Source organism: Patiria miniata, unplaced genomic scaffold, assembly GCF_015706575.1.
Source record: "Patiria miniata isolate m_02_andy unplaced genomic scaffold, ASM1570657v1 HiC_scaffold_2, whole genome shotgun sequence".
NCBI lineage: Eukaryota > Metazoa > Echinodermata > Asteroidea > Valvatida > Asterinidae > Patiria > Patiria miniata.
Window position 1 is genome coordinate 1,732,593 of NW_024037058.1, and position 16,218 is coordinate 1,748,810.

Consider the following 16,218-nt stretch of genomic DNA (forward strand, 5'->3'; position numbering starts at 1 on the left):
TCCAGATGTTATGGCTACTCCACTAAGCTCAGTATTCAGGACTTTGATGTTCTGGTCATGGGGTATGGATGTTGACTGGATGAAAGTCCTGGTTTTGACCCCCCCCCCCCCTAAAAACTCCCATACTTCTTGTAGGGGCGCTCAATTGCCTGTGTAATACCGTGGAGTTTTGGTCTGTTGTTGTTGGAACTACGGTGCATTTCCTGCAGACAAAGGACATCGCACTTGGTGTCCTTGCAGATATTGGCAAGAAGGTATTCTTTGGTTGGCAATATCCCCTCAAAGTTAGCAGATATTACTGTAAGCACTGGCCTTAACAAAGGCCCCTTCGGAGTCAACGGCTGTGCCCTGCTGTGGGTGGGGTGGCGATGACATCTGGAATTTGGGGAATCATCTTCTTCCTCCATCGATGTTTATCAGATGAACAGCTTGTTGGTTGAATTGTTTTTGCTCGTTGGTTGGAGTGGCACTTGGACTAAACAAACAGGTAATACCGTTGGCACCAATGATAGCCAATGCCCTTGGTACCGCCAAAGCTGCAGGCTTCCATGCTTTCACTGGAGCTGAGCAGACGGGCAAGTTTGCGGTGAAGGGCAAGATCAGTTGTTGGCAGGCACTACATTAGTGTTCTGCTGAGGTGTTATCTGCCTTTGCTGCAGAATTATTAACATGTTGGTCAAATTATTATTTGATGCCATTTGCCTCTTGTGTTTATACCATTACACATGTATAGTAATTACATTAAAGAACAATGATTAAAATATATAAATGTTGTTGTTTTCAAGAGCTCCTTTACAACTTCACGATTTGGTCAACTGTCGATGGGCAGAAGAGGTGACTAACCAACTAGACACACTACAATTGTGCACCCCACACACAAGACCTGATGAACAAGATAGAGATAAGTAAGTATTCTTTTCAAAGGAAGAGTCTATTTGATTATGTATTGTACAGTATTCTTTTGATATGATTGGACTCCAACTGTTCCTTTCCTAACAACAACCTGCTGCTTACCACAGGCAACTTTAGAACACCCTCACAGCACTTTTCAACAATCTTGCATGCTAGTTTGTTTTGCCGTTCATACATACACAATATTCCAGCTGAACAAGTAGTTTATTCATAGTATTGCCATTACAAAGCAAATTCAACAAAAAAATCATCTGGTCATCTGGTGAAATGGCTTGCTGTATAAAATTGGACCAGTAAAAACAGGCCATATTTTGGCACGTATGACCCTCACTTTGAAGGATATGAAAGAGTAAAAATTCAAAGAACAAATGTTACACAACACTTTTGATTTTAATCACTCCATGATGATGAAATTCTCCAGAGGTTGTGAAAAAAAATTAAGTTGTTCACACTCTAGTGAATTCTGCATGACTGCAATATGCCTAAAGTTACCGAGGATCATTTGCATTTGTGTATTTTTTTTTTTTTTAAGAAATGGACACGTACCGGTACGTGACATGACAAGATTGGCGGTCTTTGTAGGGCTGTGCCGAATATTCGGATATTCGGTTATTCGATCGATAAACGAATATTCGAATATTTATTTTCGAATAAGAATATTCGGTGGTGATATGCAATGAAATAAAAAGGTGGAAAAAACTCCTTTTTTTTACAACAAAAGTGTATTCTCAAAGTTAAGTTTCAAGTTGCTGCCAAAACCCCCCATAAAAGTAGCTTGTATATATGCCAAGCAATAATGCCATACATATATTACTTCTGCTTTGGGAGTGCTTGCAGTAAAGCCAACCCATTTTTTTAACGCCGGACTGCAACACCAATCGCTGATTCTTCCGACAAGATAAACAAGACATTTTGTCTTTCATGTCTTCACAAAACACTTCCTGACACCTTTTCATATCAAACTTCTAGCATGAGTAGTAACGTTTCCGCTGTCCGTATTTTTGTTTGTTGTTGTCCTACTTACAATCCCTACTTTCAAAAGAAAACCGCCGCTGTTTTTCCCCGATGCGATCCTGGCAAGTTTCCCCGCGCGTTGGTGTTACATGTACATGTGTGCAGCATAGGAAAATGCAGCGTGGCATTGGAGAGGAGCACGTGTTAATTTGCCCACGTGCGCAGTGGGAGGGGCTTACTGGATCGGCTATTGACATCGCGAAAATGGCATGCCAACATCGATGTAGAAGACCTCTGCAATCTCATGCAAAGAACTTGATTTCTTTTTTCTGTGTGGGCCTTTGTATTTTCCGTTTTCATGTACTTATTTTGAGGACGTACTGCTCGCACAGGGTCGCACAAGAAGCGGTACATTACACTGATACAGCGAAGCCAATTCCCCCCAAAGTTTTCCATCGCCTGTTCAATCGTGTCGAATCAATCGTGTCGAATGCACGTGGTTATAGGGAATCGCCTTGCATGCAGTATGCTGCTCACAGCACGTGGCGGTGTTGTAGAAAACTTGTCATGAACCCCAACATTACATTAAAACGTTTTGAAAACCTTGGTTCATTTACGTTACGGACTCTGGGATTTTTCTAAAAGAATTTCTTGTTTACTTTTAGGGGTAAATTTATTATGGCTGTTAGATGCCTCCGTAATTATATACATGTACATGTACAAAATAATCTAGTTCTCTCAACTGATCAGAGCACCCTTTTATCGAACACATTTTCGTTCGCTGTCCGTCAGCTTTGTTCGCTGGGTTAGTCTGCTAATTGCACCCAATATTTGCACAAATAAAACATACATAAACACTTCAAAAACTAGTTCAGCAATTATACTTTCAGTAATAATAGCGGGAACCTCTGGCTTATGTCCTCCAAGTTGAGCAAAACGCAAGAAAAAGGGCAGACAACAGAGAGGATTTCAAACTCAAAAGAGCTCTCATTTATTTCGCCAGACAGACTTTGCGGTCAACTCACCGCACCGTACCCCTGATTCCCAGCATAGAAAACCACAGCTAGATAAAATGTATCAAAATGTTACAAGTTGGAATATCCAAACCTTTTAGTGGCCTATTTGTTAGAAAGTTATCTCCAGAGCACGCACTTAGCCAGACAAAAGAACCGGGTCAGCGCACCTGTGCCCTAATTAGCCCGCCAACAATGCGCCCGCCGGAGCTCGGCTGGCGATTTTTTTTTTTTTTTTTTGCTGAAATGTCACCCTTCGTGTTTTGGGTACACAGCTTATAATACATCCCCTGTGGGCAAACAAGGAAATACTGCTTTGCACGTGTCAAGCTGGGGCGTGTGTATGCCGCGCCCACGCCCATTATTTGCATAAACTTAAATATGCATTTACAATTCAAAGACCCATATTTCATTGAATAAAGACATTAAATATCATAGGTTTTTTTCTTGGAGTTTTTGGTTGTTGAGAATAAATTTATTTAAAATGATTTAAAATCATTTCCTCAATTCTTGGTGACAAAAAGTGCGAGTTATTATTATAAAAGTGATTTTTTATCCTCAATACTGTGACTAGGAAGTACACCGTTTTGTAGACTTCAAGAAGCTTCCAGTAATAGATATGCTCGGTTCCTGTTTGCGAGTTAAGGGTCGGAGAGTCACAATAGCTGACGCCACCCGCCGTGTTTGGGGTTCACGGCTTAATACGTCCCCCATGCAAACAAGGAATCCTTCACTCTAGCTTCTCTGGTTATTGTTAATCTTTAAATTACTGACACTGAAGAACAACTGATTGTTGTCAAATACCTGACTTACCTGTGAAGAAATCATGCATGGCATGCTGACGTGCGCACGTACGTTGACTATACATGTACATGTATGGCATATTTTTGCTTTTGAGGGAATTTGGAATGGCCAAATAACCGAATATTCGAATATTCGATCGATTGGAAGGTCGAATATTCGAATATTCAATTATTCGAATTGACTCAGCCCTAGGTCTTTGCAGTGTTTAACCAGAGATGAAACATCTCTGATTTTAATCGGAAATCTGATTTTTGACTTTTCCAACACACTTTCAGATTTGCTTACAATTTGTCCCACAAAATTGGATTTTTTTAACAATTTTTCCACAATTATTTAAATCATAATTTCGAAGAAAAGTCGAGGAAAACAGCACCTAAGAATTATCGTGAACGTAATTTTAATCTCTGTCGCCAGTCGTTAATGGAGTGTTTTGACAGTATAAACACCTAGAGGCTAACACTGATCAGACCTTTTCAGGCTGGATAAAAGGTTAAACAATGAACTGTGACATGAAAAAATCACTGCGTCACACAAGGTAATACAGTATTTATTATTACATTTCTTTACCCAGGGTGTGCCCAGTATGTGCTGCGTGCATGTACTACATGTAGCTGCACACAATGATATGCAACAGTACCAAAGCACATACTGCGCCGCCTGCTAGCACATGGCCGGTCGGGTACGGGTGGCCTCATCTGCTCATGAATGATCCAGTGGATAAAATCCAACATGTTGTTCGATTTTCGGAGGTTTTAGATTTAGTTGTACAAATGCAATGTCTTGAAGATGGCAAAGAGAGCGTTAGTGATACATTTCACTGGAATTTGTTGGGAGAAAAAGAGGATAATGGCCGATTTTTCTCCCAAGTACAGGTACAAGTGGAGAAGTGGAGTTGTGTGGTTGAATCACAGACATGATTGAACCATGGACCATTTAATGGTCCGTGATTGAACGGTGTCATGAATGGTGGCCCTTGTCTTTCAGATTTTTTCCCTCAACTTTCTCAAGTAACAACTGAACTTCTTTGTTGATAAGTTTGTTACTCTCACCGTAATTCAGGCTTTTACATTTTATGAAAACACTGACCATTTTTCATCTTAAAATTTTGTTTGGATCGAAAAATAAAACAATAATCAGTGTCCGAAATTGGGCATGATGTGTATTGTACATGCATGTATGTACAATCATATATACCACGTATGTTCATGCCAATGCACTTGTGCACCACTTAGTTTTTTTTCCCCCCATGCCCACACCCATTCCACACCTGTTGATCGGACATAAACAATATCCCATAATTTCCACAAGTTACAGACAACCTAAACGCATGAAAATTTCTGAGAACATTAAATGTGAATTTTACATTTATGTTATGAGCTGAGAATGTCCAAATGTAAAAACTTCTCCGAAAAAAGAGATTTTAAGAGAGAAAAAAATCTTTTCCCCAAAAACTCTTCATACCCTGCGTGAATAAATCCAATTTTAACTCCAGTTTTCCTGGACAATTAGAGATATTGCCATTTAGATGATAGAATAGATGATGATAATGATACCATTTCCAAGATTTACGTTTTTCCGCTGACCCATATAGGGCAGCATGATTTTCCGCATTGCGCAAGCCGGGCCAGTGCTCCATGTGGACGGCCCAACATGGCCGTCCTTGCATGGTGACACTGTTTTTGACGGCGTCCAGTTCATACATATGTAAACGTACGGTCGGAAACTTAAAAAACAATACCCACCTAAGGAATGCAAACCTATTCGCAATAACTCATAAATCCTATAATGCTATTTTTTAATATCTCATTCTAGTGCTGTCATAAGTGGCATGTTTGGGGAAACTGGAGAACATTAAAACAAAATCCCAACTTATTTGGCCCTTTTTGACGATGATTTCATGGAAATGGAAGCAAACATCGATCCAAAACGACATTTTCTTGAAAATGTTGACTTTTTATCACAAAAATATGGCAAATAAAATAAAAAGAAACTCATTCAATTTCATCCGGTGGCATGTTTTCACTTCATCTAGCAAAATGAATAGGATGTTTTCAGATGAAAATAAGTGTGTCTTTCCTCTCCGCAATGCTGCCATTTCAACAGTCACTGGCATTAGCCGAGATTTTGGCGCATGCGCACAAACTAAGTGGAAAGGATGAACATACATGATGCAGCGCGGCCCAGTTTTCAGACACATATTTTTGTTTGGCCTATTTTCCGATTTTTTTCCCATATGCCAGTTTCATCTCTGGGTTAACAAATATCGTCAAATTTTTGAAAAGTGTGCCATTGGACACACTGTTTTAAAAAAACACCAGTCCTTTGATCACTGTGGGCAAGGGTGTTCTCTTTAAATCGGTAGGTTCGTTTCCAGTAATTCTATGGCCTTTAATACCAATGTACTCTTTTAAACAGATGTGAAGCACATCATGAGAAATTGAGTGTGTACTGCTGGACATGCCACAAGTGTATATGTCATCAATGTGCTCTCTGGGGTGGAGCGGTGAGTACCAAGTACATTTTATATTAGCATACAGATCAAATAATACAGAACAACAATTACAGTTGGCTATTATCATTGCTTTAATTTAAAGAAGTTTTTATTGATATGTAAGACATAAAAGTTCAGTAAAGACATTCATAAATATCTAAGTCAGTTTTTCCCATTGGTGGATAGCCTGTCACGTGGCTGGTCTTAAACAGATGATAAAGTCATGGCTAGCTGGTCTTAAACACTTTTCCAGTGTCAGATGAAATTTGGGCTCCTATGAAATCCTGTGCCTTTTACCGTTTTATTGGTTGAACGTTCATAATCTTCACAGGCATGCGCAATACTACCAGTGAGTCAGTATTTCATAGTCCTAAATTCACAACCCACTGGCCACAGCTGCGTCTGCATGCAACGGGCGTGCCAATCTCCATAAATGGACTTGTTTAAGTCTTACTCCCAAGCTAGACACTCCATTATATAGCTAGAGGAGTGTTTCAAAAAACATGAATTAAATTGCTGAACAAAATTGTTGGAAATTTTTATTCTGGCCCGTTTCGACATTTGGACCGAAAAGTTTTGATTTTTTTTTACTGAAAAGGTATCTATGAATGGGAATAAATAAACAAGTCAAGTCTAAAGTAAAAAAAAAAAACACCGTGAGATTTTTGATATGATGGAAAGCACTTTATAAGAATTACAATTTATTTAAGCATTGTAATTTAACTTTGCATAAAATGTAAAACCTGAAAAGAAATGTGGAAACATGTAAATTTGTAAAATGGACCTGCTAAGCATTCCAAAACTGTTTTGGCATCTCTTTTAGGTCTTAGAAAATACCTGACGACATACGGACTCCTACTACCAGCCTGTAAGAAATAGACCATTTACTTCCCGTGGAGTGCTGTGGCCTTTTTTTAATTAAAAAAACAAGCAATGCACCCTCAATTATTGCTCTCATATCGTCCACCCCATAAAGTCTGGTTCACTTTATCTTTGTAGAGTATTCCATGCAATTGTCAGTCATGGCATTCTCTCTCCCTTCCCCTACTAACAACACTGGTTCTTCATCTTTGTACAGTATTCTATTGGTTGTTCAGCAATTAAAAGATAACAATCAAGCAACTTAGACTTTTGCTGCAATCAAGATGGCCATAATTTTTGCTTTAAACGTCAATGTAAAAGAAAATCTAAAACTTCCCTGTGTTTCGTGGCAATAAGCAAACTTGGGCATATCCTGTGGCACCCTTAAACATCTCAGGCTTTCAACGTCTAGACATAAAACTATCATCAAGCAGCAGTTCCAAAGTGTGTGTACATTGAAAGGGGAAATTCCCAACATCATACAGGGTTGCCCATTGTGCTTTCAGGTACATACATGTAACTTAAACAGGCGTAAGTTCCGTACTCTTTTCATGTAATCAGTATGAATGTCATGTATTTTTTTTATTTTTTATTTTTTATTCTCTGGATAGTACCATTTCGTGGCGAATTTCGCTCTGTGGCAGGGTCTCGGGGATGTTGCAAGATATTTCATTTCATTTTATCAACATTTGTTTCCAATTCCATCAATCAATAGGAATACAATGTATATAAATAAATAGAAGAGGAGGATTTGGAGCACAGCCAAAAAAGCACAGCTTGTATTAGGAAGTGCCCATACAATTACAAACACCACAGTACAGAATAAATTGACAAAACACAAACAGTAAATACTAAATACACAAAACGAATACAAACACAATTCCATACACAATATCCATTGGTTGATCCAACTGTAAAAAAAAAATAATAATAACTTTTAGTAACGCTACTGGTAGATATAAGAGTAGAAATTAAATTGGAAAAAAAAAATCACTTTTGAAGAATCGAGCATGGAAGTTCGTTTCCTGTCCCATTATTATATCAATTAAATAAAAGATACCTTTTTGGGACTTTGATCACAAGAACTCATATCAGGAGCTTGCGACACCATCACGGTGTCTTTGTCAACTGGTGTTGTTAAGGCCCTCACGTGACCCGTCGCGTGACCAAGCTTGGTCGCGCGACAGGAGGTTTCTCCAACGCTGGTCGGCTGACCAGCGTTGGAAATTGATGCAAACTTTTGAAGAAGGTAAGACTTAAGATTACATTGAAAACTGAATAAGCTGTGACTATTCCTTATTTAAACTTGCAGGCAATCCATTCCAGTGAAGTGGCCCGGAGTGCCTTCTGCTGTGTTTAAAGGCCGATGTCCTGAACTTCATGATACAAGAATTGACAAATATCATACAAATATTATACCCATGACTCTCAAGAGTCAGTACTTAATTGTGTTGTTTGACTTGATTTTTAATTTGAAACAAGCAAACAATTTTAGACAAAAGTACACAAAAAACAATTATACCGAGACTTTGAAACCGAGTAAATAATGGTCATACATGAAGCAAAACTGTGGAGGTCTCCTTTTCCATGCCCAAACCTAAATCTGTCAAAACTTTAGCAATATCTATGCAGCATTACATTCTTTTTATTTGTTAACATTACTTACATTTTATCTTCTCCATTTTGGTTGCTGTATTGGGATGTTTTAAGAGTATTCCTTTTGATGATAATGCAGACTTTGTAAAGTAAAGTGTGTGACACAAAGAAGCACACTAACACTGTTAACAAAAACTATGATGAATTTGAAGTTTTTCCCTGTTTAGAATTCAATGTGTATTTGAAACAATTTGAATAAGTGAGACTTTTATTACATTCATGTATATGAAAATAAAATAGAGCGTTTCTCAAACAGAATCAGAAAAAAGTTCAAATGTTTTTGAAGAATTTAAATATCAACCGTGACCCTAAAGGCTCATTTCAATTGTGCAGAATCTTGCTTTTTGAGTATTGTAAGGGTCAAATGATTTCTGCTCACTTGAACCGGTTTTGCCATGTTGGACAAATTTGATCATGTTATGAACTTTACTCATTAAAATGAGATGTTTTTGATACACAAGGGCTGGTTGGATCATCATAAAACTTGGTGGGAAGTACATGTAAGATAATGTTATTAGTATGCAAAATCTTAAGTGACGTCATAATGATGTAAATGGTTGATTTGTTAATGATTTTTCATGCATTTTCAAATCAATTTCTAAAATATATATTTAAAATGACTTAAACCCTTGTAAGAGCACCGACAACAGTTTTCCATCAGTGCACAGCATGAGAAAACTTTCAAATACAAGGTCTTTAACTTTTTGCCATGTCCTTTTTGTGTAAGTTGAGTTACTGATCAAAAACAAACTGCCAAACGAGCAGAACTTTATTATGTAGTTACTTACTTTTTTTGTAGTTAAATCAATGAATTTCAAGGGATCTTGTGTTAGAAAAATCCACCTTAAATGCTTCTATGGAATAACAGCACTGAGAAGACCGTACCCAAATTACCTGTATACGGTAGTATGCAGTCTAACAATATACAACAAATCCTTGTGCATTAGGTACAGCTCCAGAGCCTTGTGTTACCATTAATAGTGTTCAATGTTTTTTTTGTATTCACATTTCTATTGACCTTGCAGCAACATACAGGTCACACATTCAAACCCCTAGATGAGGTATATGATCAACATGTCTCTCAAATCTCAGAGGAGGTTGCAGCATTGAGAAGACGCCTTATGGAGCTGATCAGTCTTGTCCAAGAAGTAGTAAGTTAACTATTTTTGTCTTTTTAACCTGCACTCCAGCACTGAATATATACACATATTTTTGGCAGTGAGTCAAGCACATTCATTGTTCTTGGAGCATGCCTGCACCTAGTGCTGCAAATGATCCTCAAAGTTTGGTTCGGTTCGATTCGCTTGCGGTTCGAATTTTTTTCTCCGCACTTTGGTTCGGTTCGGCTTCGAAAGTGCATACATAATGTACATGTCCATACAATGTATAAGGCTACAATGAAATGCATAGGCCATTCCCCTGTTCAAACAAACACGTGTGTACCGCACACGTCTGACAGAAATAGCCATCGCAATTTCCACATAAGCATGCTATACAACACAAGTTGAAGGATGAATCTTATTTTTGTTGTGTAAACAAAAGTCCGTTATAATTTCACTTGATGACGTTGAGAAATGAACATCGTAAATTGCTACCCTGTTACCTATCGTGGTCCTATCCGTCCCACCGAACTATGATAAAAAATTTCCCACAACACCGTCATGCTGACGGTTTTCCCGACGAGATTCGTCCCGTCCGAGCATGCCCAAATGAGCACTAAAAACTTGCTTCATGGCAATATTTGTGATGCGGCCAAGCTAAATGAGTCGTTTGTCGGGAATTTTCATAAATTGGAGATTCAGGCCAAAATAGGACCACTTCATCACATCTCTTGGTGTTCCAACTTCCATATTTTTTGAAACTAAAGATGGTACCAGCATGCGGTTTTCACAGCAGTAATGCTGAGATTGTGCTCTTTTCAAATCTGTAAAAAAAGAAGAAGATTGACCAGGGTCGACAAACGACTCATTTAGCTTGACCGCATCACATTTGCTGATTATTTTTGTTTTGAGAACAAACACATCCTTTTACTGTGCCAAACTTATGAAAGTATAATTATTTTTATTAAGAGTCATTTCGTGTAAATACTTCATATAAGTTACTTAATATAAAATTCACATTTTTAATACTTTGTGGAATGAAAGGACTTAGGGAGCAAGTAACCAAAATAGACTTTTTAAACTTTTATTTTGCCCGTTGCCATGGCCATTTTGGGGCAATTTTGAGGCTGCAAAAATTCAGTTTTTGCATTAATGTCAAAGGTCATCTAGCCAAACTGCTAAGTATTGTCACAAAAGTAACTATATCACGACAAAGTATCATCCTTACCCTAACAAGAAAAAGTAGAAACACTTCTGAAAAATCCCCTTTATATTATTTTTAGACCCTATAATACAGCATGTTTTTACAACTAGCAAAATTGCATTTTTTACCCCATTTTTATCCCTCCAAAATGGCACCAACCACTAATAACTTGGCTTTGTCGGTAATATCATTGTCACATGGGCAAAACTCATGTGTTTGCAAGCCGCAATTAATAATAATGGCCATATCCATTGTCCTCTAAATTGAAGTGCATTCATTGGTTAAAATAATGTCTAGTTCTCCCCTCCCAACTAGGCCCCGCCCCTTCCCTCGCAACCAAATTCAGATTTTGATAACCATTTGTATTTGCCTACATTAAAATTGTAAATAGATATCAATTTGCAAGTAAACCTTGTATAATTTACACCAACAGGCGTACCCGTCTCACAGCCCACCCCCTGCCACCCCTCTTCCTACTCCAGTGCTCATTATGAGCAACAACCACTCCCCCTCCCAAAGAATTCAACATGTATAGGTTTTCCCGGCCAATTTCACCAAGTTTTTATTCAATTTAACGCCTGGCTCATTCGATTTAGATTGAAATTGAAAGATCACGCAGATCGGCATTCGACAATCAAAGAGAATCATTCAATTTCACTATCCGGGCATTCTATCGCCTTTTAGCTTCACTCGTCCCCATCAAAGATGCATTCATATTAAAAGTATTGCGTTGGTCATTCAATTTCGTCTAAACCATTAGTAAGGGGTTGATCGGGCATTCGTTTTCATTAATGGGCAAACATGTTTCACATTTTGTCAAACATCTTTTAAGACTTCATACGTGTCCGTATTCCTTAGCGTAAATCATATATTTGATGACTTCAAACCGTAGATTGACTTTCTTTCCTAAAGGGTATGTGCAATGAATTTTTCTCAGAAATTCTTTTTGCGCAACTCTGTGAAATGTAAGAAAACTACACATTTGATAACACTTTTTGGGTTAATCTTATTGCAAATGTGCACTTCTTTAAGCATTTAAAAGTTTCCATGTTTTTCCGGACTAACGCTGTTACTGTGATGTCATTTCAGGAAGACACTGTTCAGTTTAGGGTTTATTCTTTCAAATTATTCATCCAAAATTTGCTAATTGAAAACATTTGTGGGAAAGGGTTGGTCATTGGCTTACTGCCATGTACTGACACATCAAATAATCACGAAATAAAAGAAATTTATGACAGCAAAATATCCAAAATTCTAGCAACTTTTTTGCTGAAATAGCCGTGTAATATTAATCATGCTCGGAATGCCATCACAGGTTTTCTAATGAATATGAAACTTTGCATTAGCATAAAAACGGAGAAGGCACCAAAAACGCCCCTCAAAATGGAAAATAAAACTTGCAAATAAGGTTAAATTTGACACAAAGATGTATTGCATTGAAAACTTTGCATGGGCCCTATGAATATGGTAAGTGTTCAGTCAGACATACGCAAGAAAACATTCAAGAAATAACGCAAGAGAAGTGTTCCCGACGGTACAACCATTACCAAACATATTACGTGTTCCGATGTCTTGCACGTCAAGAAATCGTCAACGTAACAAAACCCCTTGATCAAACGTTTCAACAAGTAGAAAAGATCAACAGTGAAAAAGAAATTATCTTAGTCCCTTTCAATTCATTATTTCGTTGCATCTTGTTTCCGTCATATCAGTTGATTTGTAACATTGTAAAATTTACAGTCATCAAGATTGTGGTTTTTTTTGGGGGGGGGGAAATGAACCTCGGAGAAAAATAGGAAAAATATCGATTAAAAATTCTTATTAATTTAAATGACCAAACGATGAAAGCGATTGCCCATAAACGAATAAGAAATGAAAAGCATGGTTATACGTTATAAGCGCACAGATGTTCGCTAATTTGAATGCGTCAACCGTCAAAAGGTTGCAAAGACTTAATTTAAGACTGCTACAAGTTAAGTCTTGAATGCACCAAAGCGAAATAGGCTGCCCCAAAACGAAAACGAATATTCACAGCAAAATCTTGGCTGCCTAAAAATGAAATTGAATGAACCCCAAATGAAAAAGAAACCCCAATTGGACCACGTGAGCAAAACTCGCGCGAAATTGAATGGCTGATAATGAAACTGATTAGAAAACTTCGGAAATTCGCTGGGAAAACCTATATTATTGTTAAGGTTACATTTTGCCTTGCGGAGAGTCCACATATTTATATGCACTGTGTAGGTGTGGCTGTTTTTTTTTACAACGTGGGAGTGGTTTGGAATATCTGGAAAGCGCAGGGGGGGGGGGGAACGTAATATGGATACATGTACGTGGTACATGTACATAATACTGTATTTTTTTTTCAATACAGAGAAGTGATATGGCGATTAAGAGAGCAAATAAGTCATTTTTCTATATTAAAATACATGTACTTTAAAACAACTATCACTCTAGTGAAAACTTAAAATGGCTTCGATTTTGATTGATTGAATTGTCTTGGCCCTACGTGTAAATATGGTGAGATCGAGCACATATAATCAAATATAGTACCTTGTGAGTGCTGCTATGCCCTCCAAAATCGTAATTTCATAATCAGCATGACATTTTGAGTCTTTTCCAAACTGTCATCAGTAGTCAACATGGCCACACTTCTGTGATGCATCCATTGTCGGTGCATCCAAGCAATTTTAAATGTATTGGTGCTTATAAATTACAGGTTTTTGGTATACAAACAGGGAATGTTTTGTTAATGTGTTAATTAAACAAATACCAACTTCCCCACCGAACCACAAGTGCTTACAGATTTTAATCCTTTCTGGCGGGTATTTGGGGGTTTTTTTTCTGAAAGGGAGGGGTACAGCACACTGTGATCCCCATGTTGATTTGCATATATGCTTTGACCGATTTTCCTACAACTTATTTGGCAGGAAAATATTGGTTAACCTTTACTCTATAATATGACATTCTTGTTTCTATTGCTGTTACCACTAGAGGTGTTTTTTTCTATGTATTTTGCCAAACTCTTGTCTAGATAACATTTTGGGCATAATTTATGTATTTTTTTGTGTAAACATTCATCCCAGTCAGGCAATTCTATGCATCCATTGTCTCTGCCATAGGGACTATATACTTACTAATTTTATTCCAAAAATTGGTGGGTTTTCAATCCGAATTGGCAAAATTAAAATAAATATACATAAATGTGGTGATGTTATTTAATGCTCTGCAATAATAACTATCTGAAAAGTACATCAAAACAAAGAAAATGGTACAGATTGAAAGGTGAAAATTACATGGGCTTCTCACACCAATGGCGGCCACATTACATACTGAGCATGTATTGTTGTTAATTATATAGCCATGAATTTCAGTCTAAAGATAATACTTTCCTGATAGGTTTTGAAAATGGAAGTATTTTTGACTTTAGTTTATGAGCACCGATGTCTTTACAACGGTTGCCATGGTAATAATGAACACACTACAGAAGTGTGTTTGGTGCAATGGTGACCACTGTTAAAAGTCACAAAATTTCATGTTGATCAGGCAAATACAAATTTGGAGGACACTTCCACTAAAAAAATACAATGTGTACAGTGTACCCACCCCCCCTCCCCCCACCCTCGCGACATACACACCCCTTCGACCTCCTCGGATATTCCAAGCTGCCCTGTGTTGTAAAAAAGCCACCTTACATAATTAAGACTTTCCCCAAGACCATAAGCATGTGATTACATCATGTACTGTAATCTGACCAAATTGTACTTGTTGACTTGTTGGGGGAGAGGGCGGGGTTCTCTTATGAGCATTGGGAGTGGGGGAGGCAGGGGACGGGGCTAGCTGTAAGACGGCTGTTTGTGTAGATTGTAAAAGGTTCACTTGCAAATTGATATCTAGTATTTACAATTTAATTTAGGCAAATACACCAGAAATTGAAATCTGAATTTGGTGGCAAGGGAAGGGGCGGGGCCTAGCTGGGAGGGGAGGACTAGACATCATTATTTTAACCAATGAATGCACTTTCAATCAGAGGACAATATGGCCATTATTATTCATTGCAGCTTGCAAACACATGAGTTTTGCCCATGTGACAATGATATTACCGACAAAGCCAAGTTATTGGTGGGTGGTCACACCCTGCCCTCAACCCTAAGCAATGCCCCCAGGTTGGGGAAAGGGGAGTCTGTGAAAAGGAAGTCTATGTTATTTGTAAAGTGTTCACTTGCATATTATTTATTAACATTTGTTTCGTTATGCAACCTACAAGTTCTAAATTCGGTGGCAAAGGGGGAGTGGGCGGGGCCTAACAAGGTGTGTGTGGGGGGATTACACGACCTACTATTCATCCACTGGTCTAAAAATGATACACAGTCTGATTCTGTTTGTGAAAATGTGCTAGATTCATGAACAATACCAATTATACAAGTTATTACTCAAAACAAAGGAAAACACTGAAAATACACTTTTTAAGGTTTTTGTGAAATTTACCATTTTTGGAGCGCTACTGCACAGAGGATATACAATAACCCAAGATTTTCTCACCAGATATGAAAAGACCAATGTCTGAACTAACCATAGCCAAAGGGAAATTTTTCTGAGTGCCCTGGCAAGTGCCATTTTGGAGGGATAAAAATGGGGTAAAAAATGTAATTTTGCTAGTTGTAAAAACATGCTGTATTTTGGGGCCTAAAAATAATATAAAGGGGATTTTTCAGAAGTGTTTCTATTTTTTCTTGTAAGGGTAAGGATGATACTTTGTCGTGATATAGTTACTTTTGTGACATTACTTCGCAGTTTGGCTAGATGATCTTTGAAAATAACGCAAAAAATTAATTTTTGCAGCCTCAGAATTGCCCCAAAATGGCCAAAACACATAATGGCCCGTTACCTTGGCAATGGGCAAAAGATCGGTTTAAAGAGTCTATTTTGGTCACTTGCTCCCAAAGTCCTTTCATTCCACAAAGTATAAACAAATTTGATTTTTTTGATGAAGTATTTAATTTATTCACTTTGATGAAGTATTTACGCGAAATGACTCTTAACAAGCTGACAAGTACCGTAAAAAAAATAATAACTTTTTCGATTCGCGGCCCAACTAGTTCATCAAAATTAATGCTCATTCTGTGGACAGATCCATTAATTTTATAAAGAGGTGTTTCACCCTCTTTTGGGAGATTACATTGTTTTTCGTGTACATTCTTTACGAAAAAAAATATATATTGC

At 37.7% G+C, this 16,218-nt stretch overlaps 1 protein-coding gene across 5 annotated transcripts in view; it reads left to right on the top strand.

The window, feature by feature from the left end:
• Positions 1-16,218, top strand: part of LOC119726984 (E3 ubiquitin-protein ligase TRIM37-like) — a 122,902-nt gene that overhangs the window by 13,292 nt on the left and 93,392 nt on the right. For all 5 annotated transcript variants that reach the window (XR_005270877.1, XM_038198843.1, XM_038198841.1 and 2 more), the window contains exons 4-6: positions 786-905; positions 6,099-6,186; positions 9,717-9,842. Coding sequence is in view for 4 of the 5 variants with exons in the window: in XM_038198843.1 (XP_038054771.1) it covers positions 786-905; positions 6,099-6,186; positions 9,717-9,842 (334 nt within the window). In the remaining variant the exon portion in view is untranslated. The remainder of the gene's footprint in view (positions 1-785; positions 906-6,098; positions 6,187-9,716; positions 9,843-16,218) is intronic.